This window comes from Thunnus maccoyii, chromosome 19, assembly GCF_910596095.1.
Source record: "Thunnus maccoyii chromosome 19, fThuMac1.1, whole genome shotgun sequence".
NCBI lineage: Eukaryota > Metazoa > Chordata > Actinopteri > Scombriformes > Scombridae > Thunnus > Thunnus maccoyii.
In genome coordinates, this window is record NC_056551.1 from 28,860,852 (window position 1) to 28,877,388 (window position 16,537).

At 41.5% G+C, this 16,537-nt stretch overlaps 1 protein-coding gene across 2 annotated transcripts in view; it reads right to left on the reverse strand.

Annotated features, from left to right (window-relative positions):
- mfhas1 (multifunctional ROCO family signaling regulator 1) overlaps positions 1-9,304 on the reverse strand; it is a 31,141-nt gene extending 21,837 nt beyond the window's left edge. For both annotated transcript variants that reach the window (XM_042394900.1, XM_042394901.1), the window contains exon 1: positions 5,910-9,304. In XM_042394900.1, coding sequence (XP_042250834.1) covers positions 5,910-8,859 — 2,950 coding nt within the window. In that variant the 5' untranslated portion in view covers positions 8,860-9,304. The remainder of the gene's footprint in view (positions 1-5,909) is intronic.
- Between the last annotated feature and the right edge of the window lie 7,233 nt (positions 9,305-16,537).

Sequence of the window (16,537 nt, forward strand, 5' to 3'; positions counted from 1 at the left end):
AGATACAGTCAATCAAACTTTATTCGTACAGCATCTTTTTTGCAGGTAAATGTTGTTTACAGTCACTCTGTGGGACTCGTCTCCCTACTGGGGACAAAAATCACCTCCCTGTTTATGTAAATCACAACATTTTAGACTCAGACTCAGTTTAAAGTGAAGGTACGGTTAGATCAACTCATCTAAGTGAAAGTAATCTGAAGTGATGCTGCCCATATGAAGGGTAGAAGATGGTATTTAGCAGTGAAACCTTTAAATATTAATGAAAGATAACTTAAACCAAAGCAGCTGCCATCTCCTCCTCTTCTCTACTCATCACTACGGACCAGTGATCAGCTGGTCAGCCTCACCTGACTGGATCGTACCATCTGCTCAGGTGACCGGAGGGGGAAGCTGGACTGATACAAACGTACAGCTACTGCTGACAATCACAGTTTTCTACAGTCACACACATCAGTGCCGTAAGCGTCACTGATCCTCCCTCTACCTGACGGAGCAGCTGAGGATGCTCACCTGTTGCCATGGACGCAGCAGACGATCAGAAAAACATCACAGCAGGACTGAAGCTCCTCAACTAAACGCAACAATGTGACACACAAACTGCTCGACTGAACCCCGTCCTCCATTATTCATGTATTATTATGTAACATGACTGATAAACACATAAACACCAGTAATGTTGGGAACCAGAGCCCAGTATGTAAATAGAAGCTGATATGAACATATTTATATTGTTTATCATGTTTTTAACTAACTCAGGTCTCTTTTACTGCATTTACAGTTGATAGTTTAACAGATTTCTGTCTTTAAAGTGTTGATGTGAGAAGTTTTTAGAGGAAAATGTTGTTTGTTGTTTGTTTCATGTGACAGTAACGTTACTGGCTGTGTTCATATACGGTTGTAAAGTAACACTAATCCTTCACTAGTTGAACTCTTGACCTTTGTTTCTATCTGAGGGTTGTTCAATAACCCAGAAGGTTCACTACAGATCCTGTACAAGAGTGTTTATGAACTGGCTGATACTGGGTGAACTGGGTGAACTGGGTGATACTGGGTGAACTGGGTGATACTGGGTGATACTGGGTGAACTGGCTGATACTGGGTGATACTGGGTGAACTGGGTGATACTGGGTGATACTGGGTGAACTGGCTGATACTGGGTGAACTGGGTGATACTGGGTGATACTGGGTGAACTGGGTGATACTGGGTGAACTGGGTGATACTGGCTGATACTGGGTTAACTGGCTGATACTGGGTGATACTGGCTGATACTGGGTGAACTGGCTGATACTGGCTGATACTGGGTGATACTGGGTGATACTGGGTGCACTGGGTGGTGTGGTGGTGTATTTCTGATTGTAGTATTTACTCTCTTTATGTGTTTATTGAGTAATAAAACAATACAGACAGACTTTAAAGCCTCCTGTCGATCTCATCCTGCTGTATGTTTATCTTTATATGACGATTAAAGAAAACCTGAAACTTAATAATGAAAATAATCTGTAGTTTCTATTTATCACATATTTAAAGATCCTGATATGTTTCACATGGAAATGTGCTGAGAGGAAGTTTAAAGTACTTCACAGCAGTGTATAAATATATCTATATAACTTTATTTCTGATAAAATCATCAGATGTAAAAGATAATATCAGTTTGTGGTCACTTCCTGTTTCACAGCAACGATCACTGCGTCCTCCACAACAAACACTTCAGGAGTCTTTTTAGGAATTTCAGACAACAATATAGAAAAAAAAAGCATCGCATCATGTGATACAGAGAGAGGAAATTCCTCCGCGGCTGCAAACACACTCTGTGATAAAATCGGAGCTGTTTTCTTTTCTGCAGCTCCAAAGCGTTTCCTGGTTTGGTTGATCGCACCGACAGAAAGAAAAGTCCGTCTGTCTGTGATCGAAGCTCTAATCTGCCGCCGGATATATAAAACGATTCATTAAACATCGCAGCTGTAATCTCTCACACATCACACGGAAACTATTTTATCACATCCAAGGTCGGATTCCACCACAACAGCCTGCTTCACATTCTTCAGCTTCTATCAAAGCATCAGTCGCTTCAATCTAAAGAAAATTCATCACTTTCATTGTTCGAGCAAAAATGACAAAAATGGATGGTTCCAGCTTCTCCAATGTGAGAATTTACTGCTTTTCTTTGTCTGACATGATAGTCAAATCAATATTTTTGGGGTTTGGGACTGTTTATCAAATAAAACAAAACCAAAGAAGAAGAAGAATTAAAATAATAGAAGCTACAGAATGCAAAAAGCTGCATAAAAAGGTTTATTTTAATCCAGTTTCTTAAAGCCTGAAACTGACTGAAGGCAGCAGTGAGTCAGGATTTTACAAATATTCAGGTCATAGTTCAAAACCCCTCAGAGATGTTTGTTTTTTATTCATGTGGCTGTTCTGTTTTAAAGTCAAGGTTGTTTTATTTTAACTGGTCCATCAGTTCCTAAAAAGAGAATCTGGCATTAATTATATGGAAATATTAATTATAATTAACTGCTGATGTAACCAACAGAGTCATTTAGTCAGTAGAAATTTGACAACAGTGATGCAAAAACTAATAAAGTTTCCAATAATAAATGAATAATGACTGAATATTTATTTGTGTTTTATTATTATTATTATTTTCTTTATAATTAGCTCCAAATTACAATTACTTCTCTCCAGGAAACTACGACAACAACAACTTATTGAAATGAATCAACTACACTACAACTATAATAACTGTGTAATATTAGTACAATCATTACCAGATTACAGCTGTAGGGCTGTAACTAACGATCATTTTCATTATCAAAACGATTATTTTCTCAATTAATTAATTAGTTGTTTGGTATGTTCAGTCATATAAACAGAGAAAAGCAGCAGATCCTGAACCTGGAGCAGCTGGAACCAGAAAACATGTCTGCTTGAAAAAAAGACTCAAACGATTAATCAATCAACTTTCTGTCGATTGACTCGACAATTAACTGACTAGTTGTCTCAGCCCTAATAAATCAGCTGTTCTGAGTAACTTTGATGACGAAATGAAACAGTTTGTGTGTTTGTATTCGACCAAAGATCCTCTGTGAAGGAAGAAGCTTCACTCTGCTGCACAATCAGAGTGTTTCTATAGTTCCAACAACTCCAACAGAGTGAGACATCTCTTCTCTAGAGGATCAGGAGTCTCTCCACTTCAATTGTCATTCAGATCAGATCAATCATTTAAGCTGATCAGTTTAATCGTTTTGAATCAGGACTTTCAGTATTTATATCAAGAAGCTCCTGAAAAATGATATTTCAGTGTGTCAGATACATATTTCACATCTTCTGCCGCTGTAAATATAAGTATCAGATCAGACTCTATCAGCAGATAATCAATATTAAGGACTCGGATCAGGCTTGAAACCTTGATCCTCATCCCTACTTCACTTCACATCCTATCAGTCTGTCTGACGCTTTCTCATTGGCTGAAACTACAATCCAAGAAATAAAAGCAGGTCAAGCTGCCGTGACATCCTCCTCCATCCCGTCAGGATTATCTCTGTACCCCCCCCCCCCCCCCCCCCCCAACACCCCACCCATAACCCCCCCACACCCAGCCCCTCCCTCCCTGTCCAGCAACATCAGGAGCCGCAGCCTTTGTTCAGCCTCCATCCCCCCCGCTGATTCCCGGCATCATCCTCTGCATGCCTGATGAAGGCTTCTTCTGACTGTAACTGAATCTGTTTAAAGGACGAATTCCCAGTGTTCCCAGTCTGTGTTAAACCAGCAGTCAGGTGTCTGTAATCATTCCTCCTGTTCATACTGGATATTAAAAGATCCTTCAAATGTGCTTTAATGGAAGTGATGGAGGATAAAATCCACAGTGTGTCCACACAGTCATTTAAAGTCTGTGTGAAGCTTCTATTCAGCTTCAGCAGTCTGAGTTAGTCATATCAAGTGGATATCTGACACATTTACAGTCTTTTTGTTTCCCTGTTGAGCTGCAGGTGGAAGTATAGTAACAAAAAGAGGAACTTTGGCACTAAAAAGACTGTAACATTGAAAGATATCTACTTGATTTGACTCACTTGGACGCTGAAGCTTCATATTAGCTTCAGATAAACTTTGAAATACATTTAGTCCTCCATCACTTCCATTGTAAGGTCATTATGAAGGGATCTTCTAATGGTAAGTATGAACAGGAGGAATGATTACAGCAAGAAAAACAGCTTTAATGTTCATTTAGGCTCCTGACTGTTGGTTTAAGACAAAAAATGTGAATCTGTCCTTTAATAAGAGCTGCAGGAGTTTAATTAATTTCAGCAAACTGGACGTTTGGATGTTTGGAGGAGAGTGAGAGCTCGTCTCTCTTCTCTAAAACATTCGAGTCAAAAGGAAAAATAAAACTGGTTGTGAGGAGTTAAAGCACAGCGAGGTGAACTTTAAACCATGACGCTTTATTCAACAAACGTTTCAGCTTCCTGTCCTTCGTCAGAGTGTCTGAGGCCAAATCTGGTTCTGGTCATGTGACCACAGATCACCATAGATACCAAGAATACAAAACATTAGCATTATGAATCTGAATCTGTCGATTATTCTCTGTATTAATCATTTAGTCTTTAAAAGTCATTGAACTCTCACACTCATTTTAGATTTTAAAACTTTATTTTCTAATGTTTTTATTCATTCTTTGTTGATTGTGTTTGTCTGATTTAGAGCTGCAATGATGAATAGATTAATCGATTAGTAGCCAACTATTAAATGAATCGCCAACTATTTCGATAATCAATTAATCGTTTGGAGTCATTTTTCTTTTGGCTCTGTGACAGTAAACTGAAGATCTTTGAGTTGTGGACAAAACAAGACATCTGTTGACGTCATCTTGGGAAACACTGATCAACATTTTTCACCATTTTCTGACATTTTATGGACCAAAAAACTAATCGATTAATTGAGAAAATAAATGACAGATTAATCAATAATTGTTAGTTGCAGCTCTGGACTGATTATGAATGTTTCTTGTTCTCAGTTCTCTCTTGAAAAACAGATCTCAGTGACATTGTATGATTAAAGTTTTAATAAATAATTTTTAAAAAAAACAACAGCAAAATGCCCGTCAGAGTTCAAGATGACGTCTTCAGATGTTTTGATTTAACCGACCAACAGTCAAAAACCCAGAAATATTCAGTTTACTGTCATACAAAGTTGAGAAAAGCAACAAATCTGGAGAAACTTTTGTATTGTTGGTGTAAATTTGAAAATTTAAAAAAAAAAGTCAATATCTCAATAAAGTTTTTCTGGCTGATGTGGAAAAGTTTGCATAAAAAGAGAACAGAAACAGGCAAGTAAACATTTATATTGTAGAAAGTACTTATATATAATATGACCATATATTTATATTCTATAGGTCACATGATGGACGACAGGAAGCTGAAACATTTGATGAGGTGAATAAAAGGAGGCGCAGCTGTGGATGAAAGGAGGTAAAATCAGGAGACAAAACCAACGTTCTCTGCTCCTCAAACACAGAAGGATTTTGTTTTTCAGTGTGTTGTGTGACAACAAGCTGTAACCTCATGTTCAGAGGTCACACTGAGGTTTGGATTTGTCACACAAACAATTTTATCTGAGCAGAAAGAGAGTTACAGTGATGTGGATGAGCTGATGGAAACAGACTGCATAAAATATGTTACTGATTTTACTGTCACCACTAAATGTCTGCAGGTTTGAACTTGATGCTCTGTGCTTGTTTTTGAGTTTTTTGTTCCAGTATTTTACTTTTAGACACCAGTCTGTGGTTTTATTGAGTGTATAAAGAGTTTTAAAAGCATGCATTTGCTGTTTTTGACACCTGTTCTCAAACCAAACTTTTGTTTCTAACAGTGCATCAAACCACCAGAGATGTGAGGAAGTAAAGAGCTCTTACCTGGAAAGGCGTGTGGGCTGGATGACCCTCTCTTGAGGCACTTGGAACACAGAATATGTACAGAGTAATGCAGCCCAGGCCACTCCTGCAGCAGCACGTTCAGCTCCTCCACCAGCGGCGTGATGGCCTGCCACGCAGTCCAGATGTTGGGCAGCGAGGCGTGGCTGGTGATGGACAGAGTCTCCGCCTGCAGCTTCCCTTTGGAGGGCTGATGGCTGATCTCCACGGGGACTTTACCCCGATAGGCGAAGATCTGATGCCTGCCGTCCGACCGCTGAACCACGTGGCTGTTTATCTGAACACTGAAGCGAGCGAAGAGTCCGGGAGGGAAGAGGAAGGGGAATCTGTACTGGATGTGCAGCTGCTCCACAGAGAAGAGCGGACACAGAGGGACGGAGCTGCCGCCGGCCGAGGCCTCCGCCCGGGGCTCCTCGTTGCTGACGTAGCTGGGGAACTTGTACCAGGCGGTGGCCCCGTTCAGAGGCTTGCTGCGGGGTTTGTTGATGCAGTAGCAGACACCCATCTTCTCCAGGAGCTCCATGATGAGATGGAGGTCCTGCTGGGTCTGGATGAGCGGGCGGAGGAGCAGGCGGATGACGTTGGAGGGCAGGAGGCCGTGCTGCAGGAAGCCCTCCACATGATGCTGCAGATGGGTGACCCTGAGGTTCTCCCCCTTCTCGTCCTCTATCACCAGACTCACCCGGCCCTTGTCCCCCCTCTCCCCCTCAGAGAGGAGCCGGTCCAGCAGCGTCGACTCGTCCCTCTGGAAGAAGACGTTGAGGATTGCGATGAAGCGTGGAAGATTGTGGAAAACATACTCCTTCAGGGTGAGGCTGTCCTCAAAGTAGAGCAGCTTCCCGCTCTCGTGCAGGTAGGACAAGGCGCTCTGCAGTCGGTCCTCCGTCAGCCCCGCCTGCAGGCCCAGCCGGGCCGAGTCCCACCATGACAGCCATAAGTCTTTGGGCTTAAAGTGCAGCTCCTCCAGCATCTGCCAAGACTTGGGCAGCACGCGATGGAGGTTGGGGAAGATGTCCCTGTGGTCAGCGACGGACATGAGTTTCTCACGCAGCCTCTGAATGTTCCTCTGCGTCTCCGTGCAGCTGACGCTCAGCACAGGAGACAAGATCTGCAGCCTCTGGTTCAGCATGTACTGCAGCTGGGCTTTCCTCCGCCGCAGGTTCCTGTCAGAGACGCCGTAGAAGAGGACGTGAGGGCTGGAGGTGCGGACGCTGAAGCCCTGCTCCAGCGCCTGGTCCACCTGCAGAGCCAGGCTCCTCAGACTCTGGATGTCCCTCTTCTCCTGCAGGCCAATCTGTCTGTGGATGTCCAGAGTTTTCTCCTCCAGCTCCACCTCCCCACACAGGTCGGCGTGCGTTCCCACTAAGCACACGACAGCGTGGGGAACTTTGGCACTGAGCAGGTGGAGGAAATACCCGACGTGGGCGTAAAAGTTCCTGGGCGAATACGTTTTGAGATTCACAACCAGAACGTAGAGAGCACCGGGGGACAGGAAGAAGGGTTTGATGAGGTCGTAATTTTGCTTCCCTGACAAATCGTACACCAGAAAAGTGAGACAGCGATCAGCGTCTGCCACCCAGTTAGTGACTTCGATTCCTTTGCTTCCCTGGTTTCCTGCTGCGTCCTGCTGTCTGCTCACCACGCTCTGCCTGAGCCGCGTCTTCCCGGCGTTCTTCATCCCCATCAGGACCAGTTTGAGCCGCGGCTTCACGGCGAGCTGGGAATGTGCGAGTTCCTTCTGATAGGCTGCGATATAAGGAATCCCCTTCATGCACACCTCGTACGGAGGCTGGATGAGCGGGTTATCCTTCACCTTCCAGATATTCACTCTGGAAAGCTTTCCAAAGTTATCTGGCAGTATGGCTATTTGGTTACCCTGTAAGACGAGCTCCTCCAGCTTCTCCAGCTCCACGATGGAGTCTGGTAGATATGTAATGTTGTTGTTGTCCAGCCAAAGGTTCGCCAGCTTCCCCAGCTGCCCGATCTCCTCTGGGATATGAGTCAGTTTATTCCTGCTCAGGTACAGTTCCTCTAATCCTGTGATGCTTAAAATCACCTGGGGGAAGTTCTCAAACTCGTTTGAGGACAGATTGATCATTTTCAGTCTTTGCAGGCTGCCAAACGAGGCCGGCAGCGCTGTGAGGTTATTCCCGTCCAGCATCAGGCTCTCCAGGTTGTGCAGGTGACAGAAAGCATCAGGTAGTGAAGACATGTGGAGGCTGCTGAGCCACAGGATTTTGATCGGCTGCAGCTTCATGATGTCTGCTGGTAAAGCCTCAAACTTGTTCCCAGAGCAGTCGAGCTCCTCCAGGTCCCTGAGCGCCAGGATCTCTGGGGGGAACTGGTTCAGCTTGTTGTGATCTGCGTCCAGCGTCCGCAACCTGTGGAGGCAGCTGAAGGATCTGGGGACATCTCGCAGCTCGTTGAAGCTGATGTCAAGTTCCTCCAGAAACTGCAGCGCTCCTATTTGAGCGGGCAGGGACTGGATCTTGTTGTGACTGATGCAAAGCTTCTTCAGGCCCTTCAGCTGGCTCACCCCCTCAGAGAGGCTCCTCAGCAGGTTGTGGCTCATGTCGAGCTCCACCAGCTGCCCCAGCTCGAACACCACACAGGGGACACAGGAGAACTTGTTCCTGCGGAGGACCAAGATGCGCAGGTTGTTGAGGGTGGATCCCAGCCCGTCTGGCAGCTCCTGCAGGGAGTTGTTACCCAGGTTGAGCACCTCTATCTCGGATATATCCTCCGGCAGGATGATCTGGTTGTTCTTGGAGCAGAGGGTGAGCTGGCGCAGGTTGCTCCGCAGCTTCCTGGAGCGGAGGGCGGCATCTCTCCACAACCTGGCCGTTTTCAGATTGTTCTCCTTGTCCTCCATGGCTCTGCAGCCAGACCCCTCCTCCTCCTGCTGCTCCTTGTTTTCATTGAGAGTTTTCATGGGTGCTGAGCGGGCCGCATGGTGGACGGTGTCCTTCAGGAATCCACGGCAGCAAACCCTCCGTCAGAGCGGGCAGAGAAGACACTTTCTGTCGGGGAATAATCACGCGTTTAGATCGTAGCAGGAGGGCTGTGTGCGGCCGCGGAGGCATCCTTTTCTCCTGCGCCACTCAGCACACAATGAGAACAAACCTCCCCGGTTACAGCTCCGGGTTTAAGCCCGTATCCGCGCTCCGGTGCCGCGGCTTCGCGCTCTGCGTCACTGCCGTCCTCATCGCCTCCAGAACCCGTTCTCCGGGTCTCTCTCCGTCCCGAGATGTGAGTGTTTCTCTGAGCTTTCCGAGCCGCTGTGAGGCTTCCTGGCAGCGGGGAGTGGAAGTGAGGAACACTGCGTCAGATCTCTGAGCCCTCCTCCTCCTCTCCACCCGGCAGGGAGGAGGGAGGGGGAGAGGAGGAGGAGGAGGAGGAGGGGGAGGAGGGGGAGGAGGGAGTGAAAGTGACTCTCGTTTCTAGCTTCAAAGCATCGAAGTGGACTGTTTTTAATATGAATTTGTTCTCTGTTTAATGTTTTTATGATCTTATCCCCCCCAAAATGTTTTTTATTGCAGGCTTTTATTAATTGTTTTATTCCCTTTATTCTGTCTGTAGGAAGAAGAGGAGGAGGAGGAGGAGGAGGAGGAAGTGAAAGTGACTCTCATTTCTGGCTTGAAATCATCCAAGCAGACTGTCCAAACTCTGCTTTTAATAGTTCTTTGTTCTCTGTTCAATGTTTTTTATGACTTTATCCCCTCAAAATGTTTTAATTACGAGCTTTCATTAATTACTGTATTGATCCTCATTATTACATCTATGTTCTTATTTATTTGATTGTAGTTCTCATGTCTCTTTTAATGTAATTCTGCCAAATACCAGTAAAGGAACATTTAGTTACCAACAGTCATGTTAAGTGAGTCTGTCTTCTGGATATTATATTTTCACTGATATTTTAAATTAGACATATCAGAACTGTTGATGGTCTGTTTGCCTGATGATTTTGCAGGAAATGTTCACTTTTAATATTTGTAATGGAGCAGTTTTATGAACAATATGAGCAGCAGAAATAAGAATGTGTAAGATAAGAATATTGTTTGCACCTTTCTCACAGATCCAGGCAGTTCATGCAACCTCCAGGTTCAAATGTTCTCACTTGATGTGACCACAGAAATAATAAAGTTTTACAGAAATGACTAAAAACAGAACATCAGATTCAGATATGTTCAACTCATGTTGCACAGAAGTAGCAGTTATATACATTTTCACATAAATGATCAGTTTCTCTGGTTAAGTACTTATGTGTAATTAAACAAATCAGACAATCGTTAGATAAACTTTCCCTGTTTGCTTCAAAAATGTTTAAATGTTTTCAAATATGTTCTGTAAATAAATTTCCTTATTAAATGTAAAATAAATCCTATTTCTTTTATTCTCTATTTTCTTTTTTTTATTTGAATTCGGGGTAAAAATGTCCACACGTCCAGGTTGGCAACTGTGATATTAAATACACACAAACAACTTTATGCAATAAAATCACTTAATTTACACATTTTCAGTTACCAAAGAGACGGTCTTATTGTTTTTAACTTGTTGTTATTTACTGTTCTGAGCGGTTTTACTTTGATGTTTTTATTGTTGTTGCTCTTTTTAAATAATATTTATTCTTTCATCTGTTTTACTGATGAATGAGTCTGTTCAAATTATTCCTCACAGGACAACATGAACAAGAAAACCCACATGATAGAAAAATAAATAAAAACATCTTCAATTAAAAAAAACTAAACAAACAAAATCAACAACAACAAACAAAAGAATTAGCAGTAAAGTTTCATATTATGCTTCTTGATAAAGATTGAACCAGTTGTAAATGTTTAGAAATAAAAAAAAATATTAAAAATATTTCTCATAAATAAAAGAAAATGATTTGGTAAAGTAAAACACTAATAAACACTAATGACTGTTGAGAGTTTATAAATGTGATTCTCTGTGATGCTGCACACTGACCAACATGGACTCTGTCTCCACCTGGTGGACAGGAGGAGGAATTATTCAATTATAGATTCAACTCAACTTTATTGACAGACGTGACCAGTTACACTAACAAACACTTAACCAGTAAATCAGTACTTCCTACTGGCCCATATAAAATCATATAGAGTGGAAAATGATATATTGGAGTTTTTTTTACAGCTGTATTGTGATCATCAGGAGTTCAGTTATGTTACATTCAGGTTCTGTGATCTCTGTAATGTCAGTGAACCATCAAGCTGTTGGTGTGTGTTTGGTTTCTACTTCTACAGTATCTTTCCCTGCTGTGGATAAACTGAGGATGTGAGCAGCCATGTTGACTCTGCAGGAGAGTCACTGGTCTCTGTTAGTCAGCTGCCTGTACTCGAATCTCATAATAAAACATAAAAATGAGAGAAAAACTGAAAAACAAAACAGAATCTGGAAAAAAAAAAAACTTATTTGCAGCCAATAAAAAGGATAATTAGTTATCTTGTATTAGAAAATAGAATCCATTCATAGTTTATTACCTCCCAGTAAAAAAATAAATACATTTGAGTCATACAGACCTTATCAGGTATTAACTAACTTTATTCTCCTCAGAAACACAGTAATGATTCCACTATTACAATCCTAGAACAGCTTATAGGTGGTTATAGTTAGTTATAGATCAAGCTGGAGGTAATCAGTGTTTACACTGTAGTGATTTTAACGGTCTAATTACTATCCAAAAATCTAAAAAATAACACAGTAAAAATATGAAATACCAATATATTTAACCTCCTAAATTTAGATAAATCAGCTAAATGTTACTGTATATGAACATTTGGTGAATTAAAACTGCACCATAACTAATAAACCTGCTGCTGTTTTGTTACACAAAGAGCAGTTAGATTCATTTAAACATGGTGTATTTTACAGATTATCACACAGCCAGAGAAAAAACTGCTGACCATTAACAATTAATTAAGGATTCCTCCAAATAGACTTCTTCCAATTAGCTGCACACACACACACACACACACACACACACACACACACACACACACACACACACACACACACACACACACAGCACTACAAAGCCCCTGAAGTCCTGAGAAAATGTTCTGTTTTTCTATTATTTTTCTACTTTTGCACACAAGATAACAACTTCTGATCATATTACAAAGAGATTGATTGTAAGTCAATAAGAAAAAAACTCCTTTAACAGGGAAAAAGATGTTAGAAATCTCAGGAAGAGCAACAGAGGAGAGATCTCTCTCCAGGACGGACAGGATATCGATGTCACGTGACAGAGAAGACCAAGATATTTATCTCACAGTATAGAAAAACAGGATTTAAGTCTGTTTACATATTCTCAAGGTCAGTAATGAAGTAATGATGTTGTGTCGTCATCTTCTCAAACGTAAAAAAAGCTTTCTCACACTGATCAGCTGCGTGTTTAATACAGGCTGCATTTGGAGAGACTCTGAGGTTGTCAGTAGTGAGGAACACCTCCAGAACACTGATTTCCAGTCGGATGAGGTTTCCTGTTTCAGCTCCGACCGACTCTCTCCGCAGATCTTCACAAAGCTTCTTCATTTTTTCCAGATCTCTCTTCAGTAAGGCAACATTCCTCCTGAATTCTTCCATCAGTTCTTCCACTTTCTTTACACTTTCGCTCTCTGTGTTTCGTTGTTTTTCAGTGGGATCAAAACCAGCAACTAGAGCCAAGACACCCACAGCAATAAAAAGTACTGCTGCTGCTACTACAGCTAATACTATGCTCCAGCCTCCAGTGAGTGGAGCAGCAAGTAAGGCCAATACAGCTCCAAGTATTATAACAAACCTCATTGAGTTTCTTCTCATCTCTGATTCATTTTGTATATGTTTAACTTCAGCATTGATGTTTTGAAGCACATGTACAATCTGTCTCATCCTTCGCTTCTTGTCATCAAATCGTTTGATGAATGAATCTGCATTTACATAGAGTTTTTTAAGAGGATCATAAAAATCATCCAGATATAGCTGGCTCCCTTCTCCATGTGGCGTACTTGAGTCCATTTTCAGAAGGTTCCTCCAAACTGAATGTGGTCACAAGATTTCCTTTTTAAGAGGATCATAAAAATCTTCCAGATATAGCTGGTGATTTAATCTCTAACACTTAAACATGAGACACAAACAGCTTCAAGGAAAGTTTGTAGATTCATGTGAAGGTGAGTGAACATTTGAATTTAAAAATGTTTAAAATTTAATATAACTCAGTTATAGTTTGTAGTTGAGTACTATAATACACTTGAAGTACTTGAAGTCTGCACAGTTTAAACAGTTTATTCTTCTTGTAATATCAGTTCAGTCTGCTCAGGTTTCCTTCAGTCCACATCAGTTGTGGCTCCATCTAGTGGTCACTACAGAAAACATCATTATCCAGAGTTGATCTAATATTCTTCAGGATATGTTCATTATGATGATGTGAGCTGTGTTTTCTTTGAGTCTCTGTCAGACTTGCTGCTCAGAATAAAGTCAAACAGACATTTAATGAACAAAGTTCAGCAGAAGCTTCAACAGACTCAGAAAGCAGCTGATGATCCAGTTAAGACACTCTGAGCAAACTGGTTTCAAATGAGAAAATCAATCATGTGTATCAGTTTCTATATGATGTCAGTAACATGTTACTGTCCCTCCACCAGTTTACTGACACTTCTGTCAGCATGAGTCACTTCAGAAAACATCTCAGCCTCGTATTGACTGAAACACACGAGAAAAACATTCAAATCATTCAAGTGAAAGAAGCTAAAGAAACATAATGTGTGTGTGTAGAAGATGATGTGACTGCTGTTTCTCTGTAACAGCAGGGAGGCTGTTGTACTCCACATGAAGCACCAGGGGGCGTCTTCACTCCGTATTAAACCTGAGCTGTTAGCTGTGTTCACTTCCTCTCTACTCTTTATGCTTCATTCTTGACCTCAGAAACAGCAGCTGATGAAAACTGTCTCAACTCAAGGTCCACTTACTCGCTTGTTCTGGAGCTTTTTCGACTGTTTCACATGGTCTTCATCAGCAGGTTGAGTTTGTTCAGTTGTCATTGACAAAGCTGGAGGACTTCTCATCCATGCTGGTTTAAACACTGAGCCCGACGTGCTGCTGTGTGATACAGTTGAAAGCTCCAGAACAGTAAATGTACCTTGAGATGAGATAGTTTTGTCAGCTACTGCAGTACACATATGTATAAACAAGTACACTGGCAGATGTTGAACGCCAACAGAAATAAACTTACATAACTTTGTGTGACTTTATTTTTTGTTTGTTGCTGTTGTTTTGTCAAAAAATATCCAACAATCTTTTTTCACAACAAAAATGCAACTAAACTAAATTTTTTTAAAAAAATCTTTCAAAAATGAGAATTAACTAAATGTTTTACATTTTTCATCAACAACACAATGATGAAGTGTTTTGATCTGATGAAGCTGAGAGCAGAAAAGAGGCTGAACTATGAGAGTGATTGATGTGAGAATCCATAACAAGAAAACCAACAGCTGCTGTCACTATAAGATAAACTCTGGCTTTACTTTCACTGAAGTGGATCAACAAATGATAATTAAACATTAAACTAAATGAACAGTTATATATCACAGAGGAGGTGGTTTCTCAGAATCAAATGTCTAAAATTTAAAAGACGATTGATTTCTTTAAAAGAAAAAAAAAGTATTTGTCTCTGTAGGGAAATTTTAGTGTTAAGCAGAATCACTTTAATTATTCGTCCAGCAACATAACAGAATCAGCTTAATAACACTAATAAATAGTTTCTCTTGATGATCAGTCAAGAGAATCTTTAACGCATAAATCAGCTTTGGGAATGAACTTGCACTCAGGAAAGGAATCAGATACATAAAGTGACTCAAAGTAAGTTAAAGAAAACAAAGGCAATGACTTTATATCAATCAATCAATCAATCAATCTTTATTTATATACAGCCATATCACAACAGAAGTCATCTCAAGGCACTTTTCACATAGAGCAGGTCAAGACCGTACTCTTTAATTTACAGAGACCCAACAATTCCCCCATGAGCAGCACTTGGCGACAGCGGTAAGGAAAAACTCCCCTTTAACAGGTAGAAACCTCAAGCAGACCCCGGCTCTTGGTGGGCGGCCATCTGCTTTAACCGGTTGGGTTGAGAGAGAGAAAGAGAGAGGGAAAGGGGGAGGGGGGACAGAAGAAAAACAATCACAACAACAACAACAACAACAAGCACAAGCAGCAATAGCCAGGGAAGGATGCCATCAGGACTGTGAAGGACCGCGAAGGTTCGGCCCGGGACTCAGGTTTTCCTGTGAGATGAGAAAGCACAAAAAACTCCGGGGAAGAAGCAAAGTTAGTAACATGCATTGATGTTACATGAATGCATACAGATGGAGAGGAGGAGGAGGAGAGAGGAGCTCAGTGCATCATGGGAAGTCCCCCAGCAGTCTAGGCCTATAGCAGCATAACTAAGGGCTGATCCAAGGCGAGCCTGGTCGGCCCTAACTATAAGCTTTATCAAAAAGGAAAGTTTTAAGCCTACTCTTAAACATAGAGAGGGTGTCTGCACCCCGGACTGAATCCGGTAGATGGTTCCATAGAAGAGGAGCCTGATAGCTGAAGGCTCTGCCTCCCATTCTACTTTTAAAGACTGTAGGGACCACCAGTAAGCTGCATACTGGGAGCGCAGTGTTCTAGTGGGATAATACGGTATTATGAGCTCTTCAAGATATGATGGTGCCTGACCATTAAGGGCTTTGTAAGTTAGGAGAAGGATTTTAAATTCTATTCTAGATTTTACAGGAAGCCAATGTAGTGAAGCTAAAATGGGAGAAATGTGGTCTCTTTTTCTAGTTTTAGTCAGAACACATGCAGCTGCATTCTGGACCAGCTGGAGAGTCTTTAGAGACTTGTTAGAGCAGCCTGATAATAAGGAATTGCAATAATCCAGCCTAGAAGAAACAAATACGTGAACTAGTTTTTCTGCATCTTTTTGGGACAGGATGTGTCTGATTTTTGTGATATTACGTAAGTGAAAAAAGGCAGTCCTTGAAATTTGATTTATGTGGGAGTTAAAGGACATATCCTGATCAAAGATAACTCCCAGATTCCTTACGGTGGTGCTGGAGGCCAGGGTAATGCCATCCAGAGTAGCTATATCATTAGATAATGTGTTTCTAAGGTGTTTAGGGCCAAGCACAATAACTTCAGTTTTATCTGAATTTAGTAGTAGAAAATTGCAGGTCATCCAGGTCTTTATGTCGTTAAGGCATGTTTGGAGTTTGTTTAACTGATTGGGTTCATCTGGCTTCACTGATAAATATAATTGGGTGTCATCTGCGTAACAATGAAAATTTATGGAGTGTTTCCTAATAATATTACCTAAAGGAAGCATATACAAGGTGAATAGAATTGGTCCAAGTACAGAACCTTGTGGAACTCCGTGTCTAACTTTTGCCTTCACGGAGGATTCATCATTAACATGTACAAACTGAAATCGGTCTGATAAATAGGACTTAAACCAGCTTAATGCAGTTCCTTTAATGCCAATTAAATGTTCCAGAATCAAGAATCAAGAGTAGGCTTCTTAAGAAGAGGTTTAATTACAGCTACTTTAAAGGACTGTGGTACATAGC